At 39.2% G+C, this 17,084-nt stretch overlaps 1 protein-coding gene across 4 annotated transcripts in view; it reads right to left on the bottom strand.

Annotated features, from left to right (window-relative positions):
• Window positions 1-2,425: 2,425 nt before the first annotated feature.
• LOC105730234 (zinc finger protein 25) overlaps window positions 2,426-17,084 on the bottom strand; it is a 38,707-nt gene continuing 24,048 nt past the window's right edge. For 3 of the 4 annotated variants that reach the window (XM_064362753.1, XM_012471298.3, XM_012471299.3), the window contains exons 2-7: window positions 16,245-16,351; window positions 16,021-16,137; window positions 10,458-10,584; window positions 10,061-10,156; window positions 6,226-6,289; window positions 2,426-5,738 (exon numbers count right to left, since the gene is read on the bottom strand). In XM_064362753.1, coding sequence (XP_064218823.1) covers window positions 4,670-5,738; window positions 6,226-6,289; window positions 10,061-10,156; window positions 10,458-10,584; window positions 16,021-16,035 — 1,371 coding nt within the window. In that variant the 5' untranslated portion in view covers window positions 16,036-16,137; window positions 16,245-16,351 and the 3' untranslated portion in view covers window positions 2,426-4,669. Of the gene's footprint in view, window positions 5,739-6,225; window positions 6,290-10,060; window positions 10,157-10,457; window positions 10,585-11,880; window positions 11,933-16,020; window positions 16,138-16,244; window positions 16,352-17,084 lie in introns of those variants that run through there. The other variant, XM_021672277.2, reaches the window with a different exon arrangement.

Below are 17,084 nucleotides of genomic sequence, written 5' to 3' on the forward strand. Positions count from 1 at the left end.
TTTTAGTCGAGACAGGGTTTCTCCATATTGGCCAGACTGGTCTCAAACTCCTGACCTCAAGTGATTCACAAGACTCGGCCTCCCAAAGTGCTGGGATTACAGGCCTGAACCACCATGCCAGGCCTGGGTAAGTCCTTTTTGAAATTAAACAACTGTCATTTTAAATGGTGGCAAACTTCTAAGGACCACTTAGACGGCATAACTATTATTGCAAAAGAGACTAACCATTCAATTTCTTAAACAAAAAACTTTGATTTATTGCTTACTCTCTGTTTCATTCTGAAATACTGAAAGTACTGGGATTACTAGGGTGAGCCATTAAAACTTAATGGCTTAAAACAGTGACTGATGTATTTCTTCTCTGTGCGTACTGGGAATTCTGCTTCAGTTGGCAGTGGCTGGAGTCTAATCTGGGTCACCAGTACATTCAGCAGCAGAGGGGCTGGGCTGGAGGGGCTAATCCAGCTTCACGGTCATGCTTACCAGGGGCTTCACCATGGGCTGCTTGGGTTTCTTCATGACGTGGCCTCAGACTAGTCCAACTTTTTGCAGGATAGTTAGCTTCAAGGAGAAAAGTGGAAGCTGCCACGCTTCCTAAAGGGTAGGCCTGGAACCTCTCCATTTGTACTAGGCAAAATCAAGTCTTAGGCCAGCCCAGATTTAAAGATGGAGAAAAAATCTCCCTCTTGTGACCAGAGTGGCAGGCAGGAAGGAATTGAGAGTGTATCTGTGGCCTTCACTAACTGTACTTGTAAATCACAGCCAAAGTATGAGACGATACAGAGCTTTAGGAAATATGGCATTCAGGGATTGGCTGGCTTTTGAAAGCAAGAGTGTTGAGGGACTGACTTTCTTTTGGTGGTAAAAGCATGCATGGTCACTGGCCTGAGCCAACCATTTAAGTTTCCAAAGGATGATGAGTGAAGGCTGGTGCCAACTGGCTTTCTGAAATATATAGCTGTCAGATTGGGTGACCTTCATAAGAATGTGTACAGAGGAGAGATTGTCTGATTAATTGCTTTCAGTGTCTGATTACCTGTCTCTGATCAATTTTCGTGGTTACCATTTCATGGCTTGAGACTATGGCCAAGAAACTGTTTCAGGCATGAATTTGGAGAACAGGAATATTCTCATCATTAGAGTATTAAAGTATTATTCTTATTACAGGCTTTATCCTTTTTTTTTTTTTAGACAGAGTCTTGCTCTGTCATGCAGACTGGACTGCAGTGGCATGATCTTGGCAAACTGTAACCTCCATCTCCTGGGCTCAAGTGATTCTCCTGCCATAGCCTCCTGTGTAGCTGTTTCTACCACACCCAGTTAATTTTGTCTTTTTAGGAGAGAGAGAGTTTCACCATGTTGGCCAAGCTGGTCTCAAACTCCTGACCTCAAGTGATCTGGCTGCCTCAGCCTCCCAAAGTACTGGGATTACTAGCATGAGCCACCATACAGAGCTGGCTTTATTCTTGATAACAGATTTGTTACAGTTATTGGACTGTCCCCAGAAAGTATTCATTTTTATTTTAACTTTTTATTGAGAAGCCTGAGGAATTTAGAAAGTGTCTTTTCTTTCACAATAAGTTAAAGAACCACCTTAAAGGCTTATCTATTGATAGATGTTACCTCAAACCTCCATCAAGATGGCAATGCTCATGGCAAAGCTGAGTAGAATGAAATACTGGTAAAAATATTTTTCCATAAAGTATTCAGAAGTTATAACATGTAAATACAAAATATATCTTCTTGAGATACAAGTAATCACTAAATTATCATATTAGGTGTTCATAAATGCTAATAAACATCAGACAGGTCAGAATGTCACAACAAGACATGATTAAGAAGCTGAACATTAGCCAGGTGTAGTGGCTTATGCTTGTAATCCTAGCACTTTGGGAGGCTGAGGCAGGCAGATTGCTTGAGCCCACGTGTTCAAGACCAGCCTACAACATGGGGAGACCCTATCTCTTAAAAAAAAAAAAAGCAAAAGTTAGCCTGATGTGGTGTTACATGCCTGTAGTCCCAGCTACTTTGAGAGGCTGAGTGGAAGAATTGCTTGAGCCTGGGAAGCAGAAGTTGCAGTGAGCCAAGATGATGTCACTGCACTCCAGCCTGGGTGACAGAGCAAGACCCTGCTGCCACACACACACAAAAAGAAGCTGAACATGAATGAAAGTCTCTTTATTAGGAAGGGGAAGTAAGATGCTGGCAGGGTTTAGATTGTAGCAGCATATGACAATTACATGCAGTACAGGCAATAGTAATGTAGCTGATGGAATTGGGTATTGTAAGTTTTTTGTTATTGGGTTACGTTAGCCAAATATAACTTACCAATGTTATCTTATGGGATAGTAAGCAAATTATAGAATGATATAGGGAAAACTGGCCATTGATTTCGGAGAAAATAAAGGAATACTGTAGGGAGGGATCAGTGAACAATTCAATTTAATTTAGACAATGTTTATTTCATATATTTACTGCTACATTCCATCAAGAAATTTTTTGTTTTGATGTTATGATAATTAAGCAAGTAAAAAACACATTTCTTTGAAAAAATACTTCTAAGCCCAGGCTTTTAACATATAAATATAATGCACAAAATAAATATACTGCAAAAAAACCACCCACCTACAAATTGCTGTATGCATCATTTTGAAACACATAATGTTTATAAAAGCGTAACTCTACGTTCTTGCATTTTCAGCTCTAAGTAACAGAAAACCTTACTTTGCAAAGTGCTAGATCTTAGGCTCAAAGAGCATGTGGTGTCTGCCATAACTACTCAACCCTGCTGGGGTAATGCAAAGACAGCCACAGGCCAAACATAAACAGATGTTTTTTGCAGATTTTTTTGTTTGTATTTGTGTTTTCAGAAGTTTTTGGACACTGAAATTTGAATATCACATAATTTTCATGTGTCACAATATTCTTTGATTTTTTTCAACCATTTAGAAATACAAAACCATTCTTAGCTTGCAGGATACAAAAATGGGTAGGGGGCCACATCTGTCGATGGACTGTCATTTATCAAATCCTGACTTAGCGTAATCAGGATGTGCTCTTGCCCCTAAATCACTTGTAGGAAAAGAAACAACAAACAACCAAATCAAGGCACTGGCAGCAAGAAGGTGGAGGATGAATGTTGAGTAGCCAACTTTTTTTTTTCTTGCAGCGTAATTCACAAAATACAAATAATGAAGATAACCTCTAAGATACAGCTGTTGTGTCTAAGACACTATTGTAAGTGCTTTGAAAATGTTAACTCATTTAGACCTCAAGGCAATCCTAAGATGTTGTCACTATCACTACTCTTCTTGGAAAGGGAACCGAGGCACAGAGACATTAAGTAGCATGCTCCATGCTGCAATCTGGGCCCAGGCAGCAGGAGTCCAGAGTCCACACCCTTAACTATCCCATGTTGCTTTTACAAGGAAGAAAAAGCGAAGGGTATTTAGGATTCTCAGACAAAATACAAATGCAGATAGCTCTGCTTTCTGCTTACACATCAACAGTAAGATATATGTTTCTTACATTGCACTATTTGTTTTCATTGTGTAGACTGTAATAAATATTACTGTTTTTAGCTGTTTAAAAACAGCTCAGCCTTTTGCTATATATATAAATAAATGTGTCCCTAATGCAAAACTTGGCTGACAGTTGAAAATTTTACAAAAACAAGTGCCACTGTCTATAGCCATTTACAAACACCAAGAAATAGGAGAAAAAGATGCCTTATAATTAAAAAGGAATATTACACTTACAATACAAATACAAGAGTCACTACTGAGACAATGTGCGACATCTTCATACACACAATAGTTACTGAACTAAGATTACATATTTCCCTATGTACAATTATGGATGGGTTCCACATGGACATTGAACATCCACAAATTACACGTTGTAGCACACTCACATACACACAAAGTCCTCACATATACTAAAAGAAGTTTAATGTATGTTTAATGATGTTGACTGATAATTTGTGCTTTTTAAAAGCTTCATATATGTAGACATTTGCAGGTTTCCTTTTAAATCTTGGCATCAGATCTGCAACATAATTAATTTCTAGTATAACAGTTTCCCTCAGTACAAATTATTTGAATTTTTGTTGAAAACCTTCCAAATACTTAAGATATCTACCTAAGTACCAGTAATCTGACATTGAATGAAACATCAATTCTTGATAAAGGCTTTTTATATCTGCTACCATCTATGCAGTTATCCCTTTGAATTCTCTAATATATGAGCTCCAATTTTGTAAAGAGATTTCTAGATACTCAAGGAGCTTCTCACTTGTGAGCTTTTAGATGTCTACAGCTGGCTCCCCTGACAGAAAATGTCTTGACATTCATTTTACTTACAGGATTTCTCTCCTGTGTGATTTCTATGTTACAAAACAAAAGTATGACTCCTGAACGGTTTCCTTTGTATTTTACAATTTGAATGGCTTCTGCTATCTATATTATCTAATATTTAGAAAAACCCACCACATAAAATTTTCTCCTAAATAAACGTACAGAATTTCTCTCTATATATTTGGTGATATACAGAGAGAGGAAAGATTGTAGCTAAAAATTGCCCTATGCTGATGCCATTCATAAGGTACCTCGTGTGAAATATCTGATTGTTCTGAAAGATGAATTCAGTCAGGAGAATTTCCCAACTCATCTTACTTCTCGGCCTTCCCCTTCTTTGTGTGTGTCTTCTGATGTGCAGTGAGTTGTGACTTCTGGATAAAGGTTTCCCCGCACTCCTGACACTCATAGGGCTTCTCCCCTGTGTGTTTTCTCTGATGTATAATAAAATGTGACTTCTGAGAAAAGGACTTCCCACATTCCTTGCATTCATAGGGCTTCTCTCCTGTGTGAGTCCTTTGATGTAATCTGAGGACCGAATTCACAGAGAAAGATTTGCCACATTCTGTGCATTCATAGGGTTTCTCCCCTGTGTGTTTTCTCTGATGTTTAGTGAGGTCTGATTTATAGTAAAAGGTTTTCCCACATTTATTACATTCAAAGGGCTTCTCCCCTGTGTGAGTTCGCTGATGTACTGTGAGTGCTGACTTCTGGAAGAAGCATTTCCTACATTCCTTACATTCATAGGGTTTCTCTCCTGTGTGAGTTCTCTGATGTGTTTTGAGGTGTGAATTCCTAGAGAAGAATTTCCCACATTCCTTACATTTATAGGGTTTCTCCCCTGTATGTGTTCTCTGATGTACTGTGAGGTGTGACTTCTGGGAAAAGGCTTTCCCACACTCCTTACACTCATAGGGTTTCTCCCCTGTGTGTGTTTTCTGATGTACCATGAGATATGCTTTCACATAGAAAAACTTACCACATTCAGTACATTCAAAAGGTTTCTCCCCTGTGTGTGTTTTCTGATGTTCTATAAGATGTGGTTTCTGGTAGAAGGATTTCTCACACTGATTACATTCATAGGGTTTCTCTCCTGCATGGGTTCTCAGATGTCTACTGAGAGATGATAGGTGGTAAAATATTTTCTTACATTCTTTACACTCATAGGTTTTCTCTCTTGTGTGAACTTTCTGATGTCTTGTGAGGTCTTCATTTTTAGAGAAAGATTTCTCACATTTATCACAGTCATATGATTTGCCCTTTGAATGAGTATGCTGATGTACAATGAGGGCAGACTTCTGGCAGAAGAACTTCCCACATTCCTTACATTCGTAGGCTTTCTCTGTGGCACAAGTTTTCTGGTGTTTTGTGAGTTCACCATTCCTAGAGAGAAAGTTCCACATTCATTAATGTGTAAAGCTTTTAAGGCTTTTCCCCCCCGCCACTGGGCGTATTTTCCAAGTACATTTGAAGACTGATTTCTAGAAATGTTCCCATATTTATTAGATCCATAGGGGTTATCCACTGTGAGCATTCTCTGACCTACACTGTAGTTTAAACATTTGATCAGGTGAACCTGTATTTGCATACTATTCACAGGGTCTCTCAATTGCCTGCATTCTATTTTGTGTAATAAAGCCTCCCTTTATTATTTAATTCAGAAGAGTCAAAAGACTACTTCAGAGTTTGAATTTCCTGATCCCGCACGAGGTCTCTGAAAAAGGACATTCCCATTTGGATGATATTTCTCTGGATTTGCTTTGCAGTGTTAGTTTTCTCATGTTTAGTATTAACTAGTGCCCTCCAATTTCTAGTAACCCCTTCAAGACTCTTGCTTACAAATCTATCTTAAACATTAACTTGAACTTGCCTTGAATTTCCAGCTTGGCTTTCCTGGTATCTTGCTTCTAGGTCATGAATATTCCGTAGGTCTTCTACGAAATAATAAAAAATTTAATACTTTATAAATACTAACACATTAATATTGTCATAGGGTTGATTCTTAGGCCTCAGGCCAATCTCTCGTAATGAAAGAATTCTGAAATGTAAATTTCCTCTAGCCCATTGTTTTGGGAAAAAAAAAAAAAACTAAAACACTAAAAACTGCTGTCGCACACAGAAGAAGGAGCTTAGTTGTAGGCCCAGTTACTCTGACATTTTTACAAATATGACCTTAAGAGCTTGGAAGAGAAAGTTAAAACAAAAAACAAAGTATCAGGAGCAGAGAAAACAGGACATCTGAAGTGTTGCTGAATGGGAGTGTGGGCCCCTTAAGGACCATGAACAGTAAGCAGGATATGAAAAACTACTGGAAAACAGTGTGCCATGGAATTACATGGAAAAGAGTAAACTGGATGAAGGAGCTGAAGTGTAGGTCTTTATTCCCTCAAACCTAGATGATTACTGTGCTAGGATTCCTAGTAGTTAGCAGACAGACTTCCACTTTATTTCCTCTTCATCCATCCGCAACAATCTAGATGTCAATACTAAAGTGACTTTCTCAGAACATCTGTATCCTCAGGCTTAGAGGAAGAGTCCTGTAGCTTGAGCTTTCACTCTCCATCTAGTTGGCTTTATTTTCAAGACAGGAAGACTGAGGACCACATATATCCAAAAGGAAGGATTTTCTTAAAAGCAGCAGGGTAAGCCATCTATACAGGGATGAATTCCTAGTTGTACCACTGGAGATTTTCAATCCTGAACTTATCCTGACCACCAAATCCTAAACTTCTAAAGCACTTATTACTCATGACTCAACACTAATCTTGAATTTCATTTTCATATCTTTCTTCCTCCATCTTTTCTTCCAATTTACTACAGGATCTTTAAAGTTTCAATTATCGAATATCATTCTAGAATCTTTAGTGACCTTCATATTTATCCATCTTTAAGAGCATAAAGCAAGTGAAAGATTATTAGCAGAGGCTTGGGGTTGGAATTTCATGGCAGTGGTGGAGAATACATAAGAAAAGTCACAGGCCAGGCATGGTAGCTCACACCTGTAATCCCAGCACTCTGGGAGGCCAAGGTAGGCAGATCACGAGGTCAGACCAGCCTGGCCAACATGGTGAAACTCCATCTCTACTAAAAATACAAAAATTAGCTGGGCACAGTGCTAGGCACCTGTAATACCAGCTACTCAGGAGGCTGAGGCAAGAGAATTGCTTGAACCCGGGAGGCGGAGGTTGCATTGAGCCAAGATCACAACAGTGCACTCTAGCCTTGACAACAGAGTGAGAGTCCACCTCAAAAATAAAGTCACTTAATAGGGACTTGTGCAACGTTATTTCAGATACACATGAAATAAGATCGTAGGTATGGGCCGGGCACAGTGGCTCATGCTGATACTCCCAGCACTTTGAGGGGCTGAGGCATGTGGATCACCTGAGGTCAGGATTTTGAGACCAGCCTGACCAACATGGTGAAACCTGGTCTCTAAATAGAAAAATTAGTTGGGCGTGGTGGGCACTGTAATCCCAGCTACTCAGGAGGCTGAGACAGGAGAATCACTTGAACTGGGGAGGAAGAGGTTGCAGTCAGCCGAGATTGTGCCACTGCACTCCAGCCTGGGAAACAGAGCGAGATTCCATCTCAAAAAAAAAAAAAAGATCTTACGTATGGAAAACTTTTTTTTTTTTTTGAGACAGAGTTTTTCTCTTGTTGCCCAGGCTGAAGTGCATTGGCGCAATCTTGGCTCACTGCAACCTCTGCCTCCCAGGTTCTACCGATTCTCCTGCTTCAGCCTCCCTAGTTAGTAGCTGGGATTACAGATGCCTGCCACCACACCCAGCTAATTTTTATATTTTTAGTAGAGACGGGGTTTCAGTATGTTGGCCAGGCTGGTCTCGAACTCCTGACCTCAGGCAATCCACCCACCTCAGCCTCCCAAAGTGCTGGGATTACAGGTGTGAGCCACCACACCTGGCTGGAAAACATTTAAAAGCTTAGTAAAATGGAGATTAACATATGTTTTGGGGCCACAAGGAGAAATAAGTTGCATAGGCAAGAGAGGGCCAGACTAGTTCTTGACAGAAAATTCATTTAATGTGTATTGTAATACTAAGTCAGTATTAAGTATACCATGCAGGCTTGTGGCGATGTACATCTGCTGCATTATACAACTACTATAGGAATTTAAATCAACATTTTTTGTTTTGACCCTAACAAGGAACGAAGTAGAATAAGCGGGAACTATCTTATAAGAAGGTAAAATATACGATGAGAATATATATAGGGCAAAAATGCTGGAGAGGTCAATTTTAGGAGTTATCATAAAAACCAACACATTGGCCTTAAAAATGGAGGCGCTCTTATAGGCATTACAAAAAGGGCACAGAGCAGAAAGTAGGGAGTGTCTATCTGTTGTTAATTAATTCTTTTTATTTCTTTTTTTCATAAACATGAGTCTCACTGTTTCCCAGGCTGCATTGCAGTGGGGCAATCTTGGCTTACTGTAACCTCTGCTTCCTGGGTTCAGGCGATTCTCATGGCTGAGCCTCCCAAGTAGCTGGGACTATAGGTGTATGCCATCATGCCTGGCCAATCTGTGTATTTTTAGTAGAGACATGGTTTCATCATGTTGGCTAGGCTGGTTTCAAACTCATGGCCTCAAGTGATCCACCCACTTTGGCCTCCCAAAGTGCCGGGATTACAGGGATGAGCCACCATATCCAGCCAATCTCTTGTTAATTAATATTCAACAAATATCTAGTGAGCAACTAATATGTAATACGCATTGATCCTGATACTCCCAACACATCTGTGCACAAGTTAGAAAATACATGAGAAATATTTAAGGAGGCAAGATGAGATTGTCTTAGTGTTATCCAAATAAGGTGCAGTAGATTTTAGGGAGGATAAGCAACGCTTTGTGGGAAGGATGAACACTATATAGCAGGAAGTAGAAACTCTGAAATGAAAGAATTGATGAGTGGCAGAACAGTTTCTAATCTCAGTTCAGAGTTTAAAGAAAAAATGGGAAGTTAAGATTGATGCCAAAATAACTGAGGTATTTTGTTAATAAAAGGAGGAATATATCATTTAAAAAAGTTATAATTCAGATTTACAAATACTTTATAGTTGCATACTCTAATGGCAGGGAGTAACTGGTGATTCTAGAGAAAAAGAAAAATCTTACAAGTGTAAGGAGTGATTAGAGTTTGTATACAGGAAGGAGAAGTAAATCTATTTAAAACATATCTAGCAAAGAAAAGAATTTAAGTAAAGAGAACAAAAATTGGCAGTGTGACTTGGGTTTTCTACATGTGCAGATCAAGTGTCCTTAATCGCTTCCAAAACTATAGGACATTTATAAAGAGATTGCTGAGGCTGGGCGCAGTGGCACATGCCTGTAATCCCAGCACTTTGGGAGGCCAAGGTAGGAGGATCACCTGAGGTTGGGAGTTCGAGACCAGCCTGACCAATGTGGAGAAACCCAGTCTCTACTGAAAATACAAAATTAGTCAGGCATGGTGGTGCATGCCTTTTAATCCCAACAACTCAGGAGGCTGAAACAGGGGAATCATTTGAACCTGGGAGGTGGAGGTTGCGGTGAACTGAGATCATGCCATTCCATTGTACTCCAGCCTGGGCAACAAGAGCGAAATTGTCTCCAAAAAAAAAAAAAATTGCTGAAAAATATTTCAGAAGGCAAGAGGCACCAACCATCTCAACAGTAACATGGGATATAATTTCTTCTAACTCACCAGGGAGGCCCCGATGTGGAAATTCTACTACTAACATCCATGGCTCTTTTCCTTGCTTCAACTTGAAGACCACATTTGGCTTATTCACACGGTAACCTATGAATGGAAAATATCAAGGAAATGATACAAATTGCTTGGAATTTAGGGACTGTGAAAGATAAGGAAGTGCAGTTGCAGGAGAATGATGAAGGTTCCAGTTAGACTTGGCAAATTTAGATTATTTCAGTGGGGCAGGAGGGACACAATTTTTTTCAAGTACCCAAAGTGGATTTATTAACTTGGACCTCTGAATCATAGCTAATGTCAATCATTCAACCCTATAGGGACCTCTTATATTCCAGCAACTGAGAAGGGAGATGCAGACTACTGGGAGTTACACCTGGGGAAGTTTCCTCACCCACTGAGGCCAAGTGACTATAGTTTTCCAGCATCACATCCTTGTACAGGGTCCTCTGAGCAGGGGTCAGTAATTTCCATTCCTCTTTGGTGAATTCCACAGTAACATCCTTTAATGTCACGGGTCCCTGGAATAACATATTTCAGTTTAATCTGAAGTAACCAGAATAGATAGAGTACCATTGAAAAGACACATGTGAGCTAGCTTTTAGTGTACTAATTGCAAAGTTCACTCTGGAGAGTTGGGATATGTGCCATGCTGTACCCTGCTTTATTTGTAGAGGAAATATTTGTTCAGTACATATTTTCTGAGCTCCCACTGCATGCCTGGAACTCTGCTGAAGATACAAAGATGAAGAAAAAAATGAGTGTCATGTGCTGTATAATGACATTTCAGTTGACAGATTCCATATATGATGACAATCCTACAAGAAGATACTGTATTTTTATTGTCTGTTTTCTATGTTTAGATTCACAGATTCTTATTGTGTTACAAATTGCCTACTGTGTTCAGTACAGTAACATACTATATAGGTTTGTAGCCTAGGAGCAATGGGCTATACCACATATCCTAGGTGTGCAGTAGGCTGCACCATCTGGGCTTGTATAAGGACACTGTATGCGTGACAAAGTCACCTAATGATACCTTTCTCAGAACATATTCCCATCACTAGGTTTCACTTGACTGTATTTTGTTATCAAGGAGCATAGGTTTTGCTGGGGAGACAAAGGTGAAAATGCTAAAATACAGTATGTGAAGCAGGTGCCATGATAGAAACATGTACACAATACAAGACACTCACAAATGGGGGTAGTTATTTGCATTTTGTACTGTCATGTTAGATTTTATTAGGTGGTCAAACTACCTAACGTAAACTTTAGGAATAAAGAAAACACAAGTGGCAAAGGCATGAATGCATGAGAAATCACAAGTTCAGGAAATCTTGTGATTTATGATATAAGAATAGAGCATAGCACCAAGATTAGTTAGAAGGTTACAATGTCTTACTTGCTGGAGTGTAATGGTACAATAATGGCTTACTGCAGCCTGGACCTCCCCAGGCTCAGATGATCCCCTGCCGTAGCCTCCCAAGTATCTGGGACTAAAAGTGCACACCACCCACACAGCTAATTTTTGTATTTTGTAGAGACAGGGTTTTGCCATGTTGCCCAGGATGGTCTCAAATTCCTAGGCTCAAGAGATCTGCCCACCTTGGCCACCTACAGCGATGACTACAGGCATGAGCTATCATGTCCAGCACCAACTGATTTTTCAACAAGGATGCCAAGATCAGTGGGAAAAGAATAGTCTCTTCACCCAATAATACTGAGAAAACTGAATGCCTACATGCATGAGTTAAATGGGACCTCTACCTTACATCATATGCAAAAATCAATTCAAAATGGATCAATGTCCTAAATACCTGAGTTAAATATGTAGAACTCTTAGAAGAAAACAGCCTATCTTGAATTTGGCAGTGGATTCTTCTATATGACATCAAAAGCATGAACAAAAGGAAAATAAATTGTACTTCATCATAATTTGAAATGTTGTGCATTATAGTACACTGTCATGACAGAAAAGACAACCCACAGTGTGGAAAATATTTGCAAATCTTGTATCTCATGAAGGTATATTATCCAGAATATATAAAACACTTTTTTTTTTTTTTTTTGAGACAGAATCTCACACTATCGCCCAGGCTGGAGTGCAATGGCACAATCTCAGCTCACTGCAACCTCCGCCTCCCCAGTTTAAGCTATTATCCTGCCTCAGCCTCTCCAGTAGCTGGGATTACAGGCACCCACCTCCACTCCTGGCTAATTTTTTGTATTTTTAGTAGAGATGAGGTTTCACTATGCTGGCCAGCCTGGTCTCAAACTCCTGACCTCATGATCTGCCCACCTTGGCCTCCCAAAGTGCTGAGATTATGGGCATGAGCCACGGTGCCTGGCCTTTTTTCTTTTCTTTTCTTTTTTTTCTTTAAAGACAGAGTCTTGCTCTGTTGCCCAGGCTGGAGCACAATTGCATGATCTTGGCTCCCTGAAACTTCTACCTCCCGGGTTCAGGTGATTCTCCTCAGCCTTCCAAGGAGCTGGGACTATAGGTGCACACCACCACACCCAGCTAATTTTTTTTATTTTGAGTAGAAATGGGGTTTCACCATGTCCTCGAGTGATCCGCCCACCTTGGCCTCCCAAAATGCTGGGATTACAGGTGTGAGCCACTGTGCCCAGCTATAAAACATTCTCATAATTTAACAACAAAAAGATCAATATTTCCCCAAATAATACAACTGACCCTTGAACAAAATAGGCATGGATGTAGATTATATTCCACCAAACATAAAGATTGAAAATATAGTATTTGCATTTTTAGTAGAGATGGGGTTTCACCATGTTGGCTAGGCTGATCTGAAACTCTTGACATCAGGTGATCCACCCGCCTTGGCCTCTCAAAGTGCTGGGATTAAGGTATGAGCCACCTCACTCAGTTTGAAAATACAGTATTTGCAAGATTGGAAACACACATATGGAGGGCCAATTTTTTGCATACATAGGTTCTGAAGAGCTGACTGCAGGACTTGAGTATGTTTGGATTTTAGTATATGCAGGGGTCCTGGAACCAATCACCTGCATATACCAAATGATGACAGTATATACAAATGGCTAAAAAGCACACTAGAAAAAAAAAAGAAAAAGAAAAAGCACACTGGAAGATGTTCAACATCATTCATCTCTAAAGAAATGCAAGGCAAAACCGCAACAATACCACTTCACCCCCCACCCCAATTACAATGGGCATAATTTTTAAAATGGAGAACAGGTGTTGTAGGGGGATATGGAGAAACTGAAACCCTTGTACATTGCTGATGGGAATGTAAAATGATGCAGCTGGTGTGGAAGTTTGGCAGTTCCTCAAAAAGTTAAACAGAATTGCCATACAACCCAGCAATTCCACTTTTAGGTATATAGCCAAAAGAATTGAAAATAGGTATCAAATACTTATAAACCACTCAAATGTCTGTCAATGGATGAATGACAAATTGTGGCATATATACACAATGGCATTTTAATCCTAAAAAGGAATTATGTACTGCTAAATCCTCCAAGGTGGATGAACCTGGAAAACATGCTAAGTGAAAGAAGGCAGACACAAAAGGTTACATAATGTATGATCTCGCTTATATGAAATATCTAGAATAGATAGATCCATAGAGACAGAAAGCATATTAGTGGCTGCCAGGGTATAAGGGGGAGAGAGAACAAGGAATGACTGCTTAATGGGTATGGAGTTTTCTTTTAGGAAGGTGAAAATGTTTTGAAACTAGGTAGAGGTGGTATTATACAACACTGTGAATGTACTAAATATCACTACCTGCCAATTGTATACTTTTAAATGATGAATAAATAGTATGTAAATTTCACTTCAATTAAAACAAATAAACAAAATCTTTGAACAAAAAACTGCAGGCCTAAATGGTTTCATTGAATTCAATCCAACAGTGAGGCAGAAACAATACCAATTATATGCAATTTCTTCCATAAAAGCAAGAAAAAAATCACCATTCTCAACTCTTTTTATGAGGCTCACATAAAAGAGAGACCCAAATCTAACAAAAGGGATTGTTAGATCTAACAATCTGAGACCCAAATCTAACAAAAACATTACCAGAAATGACAACTACAGTAGTTGCTGGCACCAGTTTGTATCAGCTCAGAAGATTAAGTTTTTAGGATGTACTTGAAATTTGCCATGGTGGGAGTACTTATACTACAACAATTGAGAAACAGTATAAACCAGCTTTCCCAACTCCTAAAATATGATTATTAAACATTTACTACTATATTGATCACTGATCAACATCCCTGATGGTGACAGATGCAAAAATCTTCAACAAAATGTTGGCAAACCTAATTCAGCAATATATAAAAATATACACAGGCTGGGCACAGTGGCTCATGCCTGTAATCCCAGCACTTTGAGAGGCCGAGGCAGACGGATCAGAGTCAGGAAATTAAGACCATCCTGGCCAACATGGTGAAACCCTGTCTCTACTAAAATACAAGAAATTAGCCAGTGTAGTGGCACGAGCCTGTAGTCCCAGCTACTTTGGCTTCTGAGGCAGGAGAATCACTTGAACCCTGGAGGCAGAGGTTGCAGGAGCCGAGATCACACCACTGCACTGTAGTCTGGCAACAGAGTGAGACCCAACTCAAAAAAACATACATGTATATACACATTATGACCTATTTATCCTGGCAATGCAAGGTCGATTCCACATTTGAACATCTATCAATGTATTTCACTATGCTAACAAACTAAAAAAGAAAAACAATATGGTTATCTCAAAAAAAGCAGAAAAGCATTTGACAAAATTCAAGATCCATTCATGATAAAAACTGAACAAACTAGGAAAAAAAAGGGAACTTCCTTCATCTGACAAAAGGTATTTATGTAAAATCTGTAGCTTATACCATACTTATTATTAAATGGCTAAATTCTTCCCCCCCAAGGTCAGGTTTCATTATGTACATTCCTTTGATTATATAAAGGATGATTTTTAAATGAACAAAAAAATCAAAATTCAAAGTTTTTTACAGCCTACAAGGGCCATACATATTCTAGCTTCCTCTGCCTCTCTGATGTTACCTCTTACTATTCTTTCCCTAAGTCACATCTCTTTAGCTTCAATATCCTACATACTGTTTCTCGAACATGCTTTGGGGTGTTAGGATTACTGTTTTTCCTGCTGCTCCCTCAGATTTCTACTTGGCTCTCTCTCTCATTTAATTCAGGACTTTCCTCAAATATTATCTTTCAGGGCAGCATTGTCCTAACCAACCTATAACTGGTTCCTCACTTCTCTGTATCACTTTGTTCTCCTAAATTGCTTGAGATTATCACTGAATATATACCTCAGAAATATTACTCAAATGTTGACATATTGTTATAAAAATATATTTTTAAAATCACATTTTTGGCCAGGACTGGTAGCTCATGCCTGTAATCCCAGCATTTTGGGAGGCCGAGGCAGGCAGATCATATGAGGTGAGGAGTTGAGACCAGCCTGGTCAATATGGTGAAACTCTTTCTCTACTAAAAGTACAAAAATTAGCTGGGCATGGTGGCAGGTGCCTGTAATCCCAGCTACTTGGGAAGCTAAGGCAGGAGAATCACTTGAACCTGGGAGACAGAGGCTACAGTGAGCTGAGATTGTGCCACTGCACTCCAGCCTGGGCAACAGAGCAAGAGGCAGCAATCTATTTAGCATTGCTTTCATGCCATCAGTGCAAGTATCAACAGTGTAAAAGGCAATCTGCATTTTGGCACTCTGAGTCTGGACTTCATATACTCGAGAGGGTCTTGGAGCCCCCAGGGATCTGCAGACTACATTTTGAAAACTACTGTTTTATTCAAATGACATTTTGCCTGAAGGTGGTTTTTAACTATTTCTATGTTTCTAATTTAGTATATAGGCTCTCGTTCATAAAACTCATTACACACACACACACACACACACACACACAGAAGAAAAGTAAGAGCTAAATAAATGACTCACCTGGAACTTGTTCATTTTCTGCTGCTTTTGGGAAAGGGTGAAAACTACAAAGCCAGATCAGGGAAAGTTGAAAGACAGAAGTCATAAGGGATCTTATCTGGCAGCCCCAGGAATCACCTGTGAGAAATTTCCATAAAACATTTTAGTAAAATATATATGTCTGAGAAAATGTCCCTTTGACCCATTAGAAAGAATAGTAAGGACCATGATAAAGTAGCACCCACCTGTCCACTGGTGACTCTGATATAAATCTTGATGAACCTGGGACATTTTTGAATGAATCTAAACATCTCTTTCCTGTTGGCTGTTTTGAAAATTACATTTCTGTTTTCTGAATAACACGAAAGAATTGAAAACTTAAGTATCCAATAATGACACATTAGTTAAATAACATGTATAATATATTCAAAGTATGGAGTCCTTTGCTGACACTAGAAATGATGTTAGAGAGATATATTTATTGACACATAAAAGGTACTTAAGTTACATATCATAGCCATTTTTTTTCTATTATAAACCCAAGGTTCAAAAGTCTCTTCAAAGTTCTCAAAAACAAGACTTTTTTTGTCCTTAAATTGCAGTTTCTCAAAAACTACTTCTCCAAGAACCTTCTTTTGATGTAAATATGACACAGTGAACTTAAAGACTCAGTTCTACCTTAGGCTCTGCTATAAACAAACTTAGTGACTGTCTTAGTTTCAATGCTTTTGTCTTTAAAATGAGTAGGAAATAGATAATTTGAATAACCCTTCATGTACCATTCTGATTCTGTAAGTCTTCACCCAGGACCACAAATACAGACAGTACCTGCAATGCACTGTCCCCTCAAAACCTGGGCTGGGCCTAAAATTTAATTAGGGCCTGATGAACTCTGACTTGACAATCTAATCTGCTGACAATGAAACAAATCTAGCTTCTAAAGTAACAGGCATCATAATTCTCAAGTGCTTCAAGGGGGTAGCAAAAGGCAACTACATGTGATAATCCTTAGGTCCTTTTCATAAGCAGCTGAAACCATACAGGGCATCCAAATTGGAAAGGAAAAAGTCAAATTATCTTTGTTC

This window comes from Aotus nancymaae, unplaced genomic scaffold (genome assembly GCF_030222135.1).
Source record: "Aotus nancymaae isolate 86718 unplaced genomic scaffold, 86718_ANA_hifiasm-v0.15.2.pri h1tg000049l, whole genome shotgun sequence".
Classification (NCBI taxonomy): Eukaryota; Metazoa; Chordata; class Mammalia; order Primates; family Aotidae; genus Aotus; species Aotus nancymaae.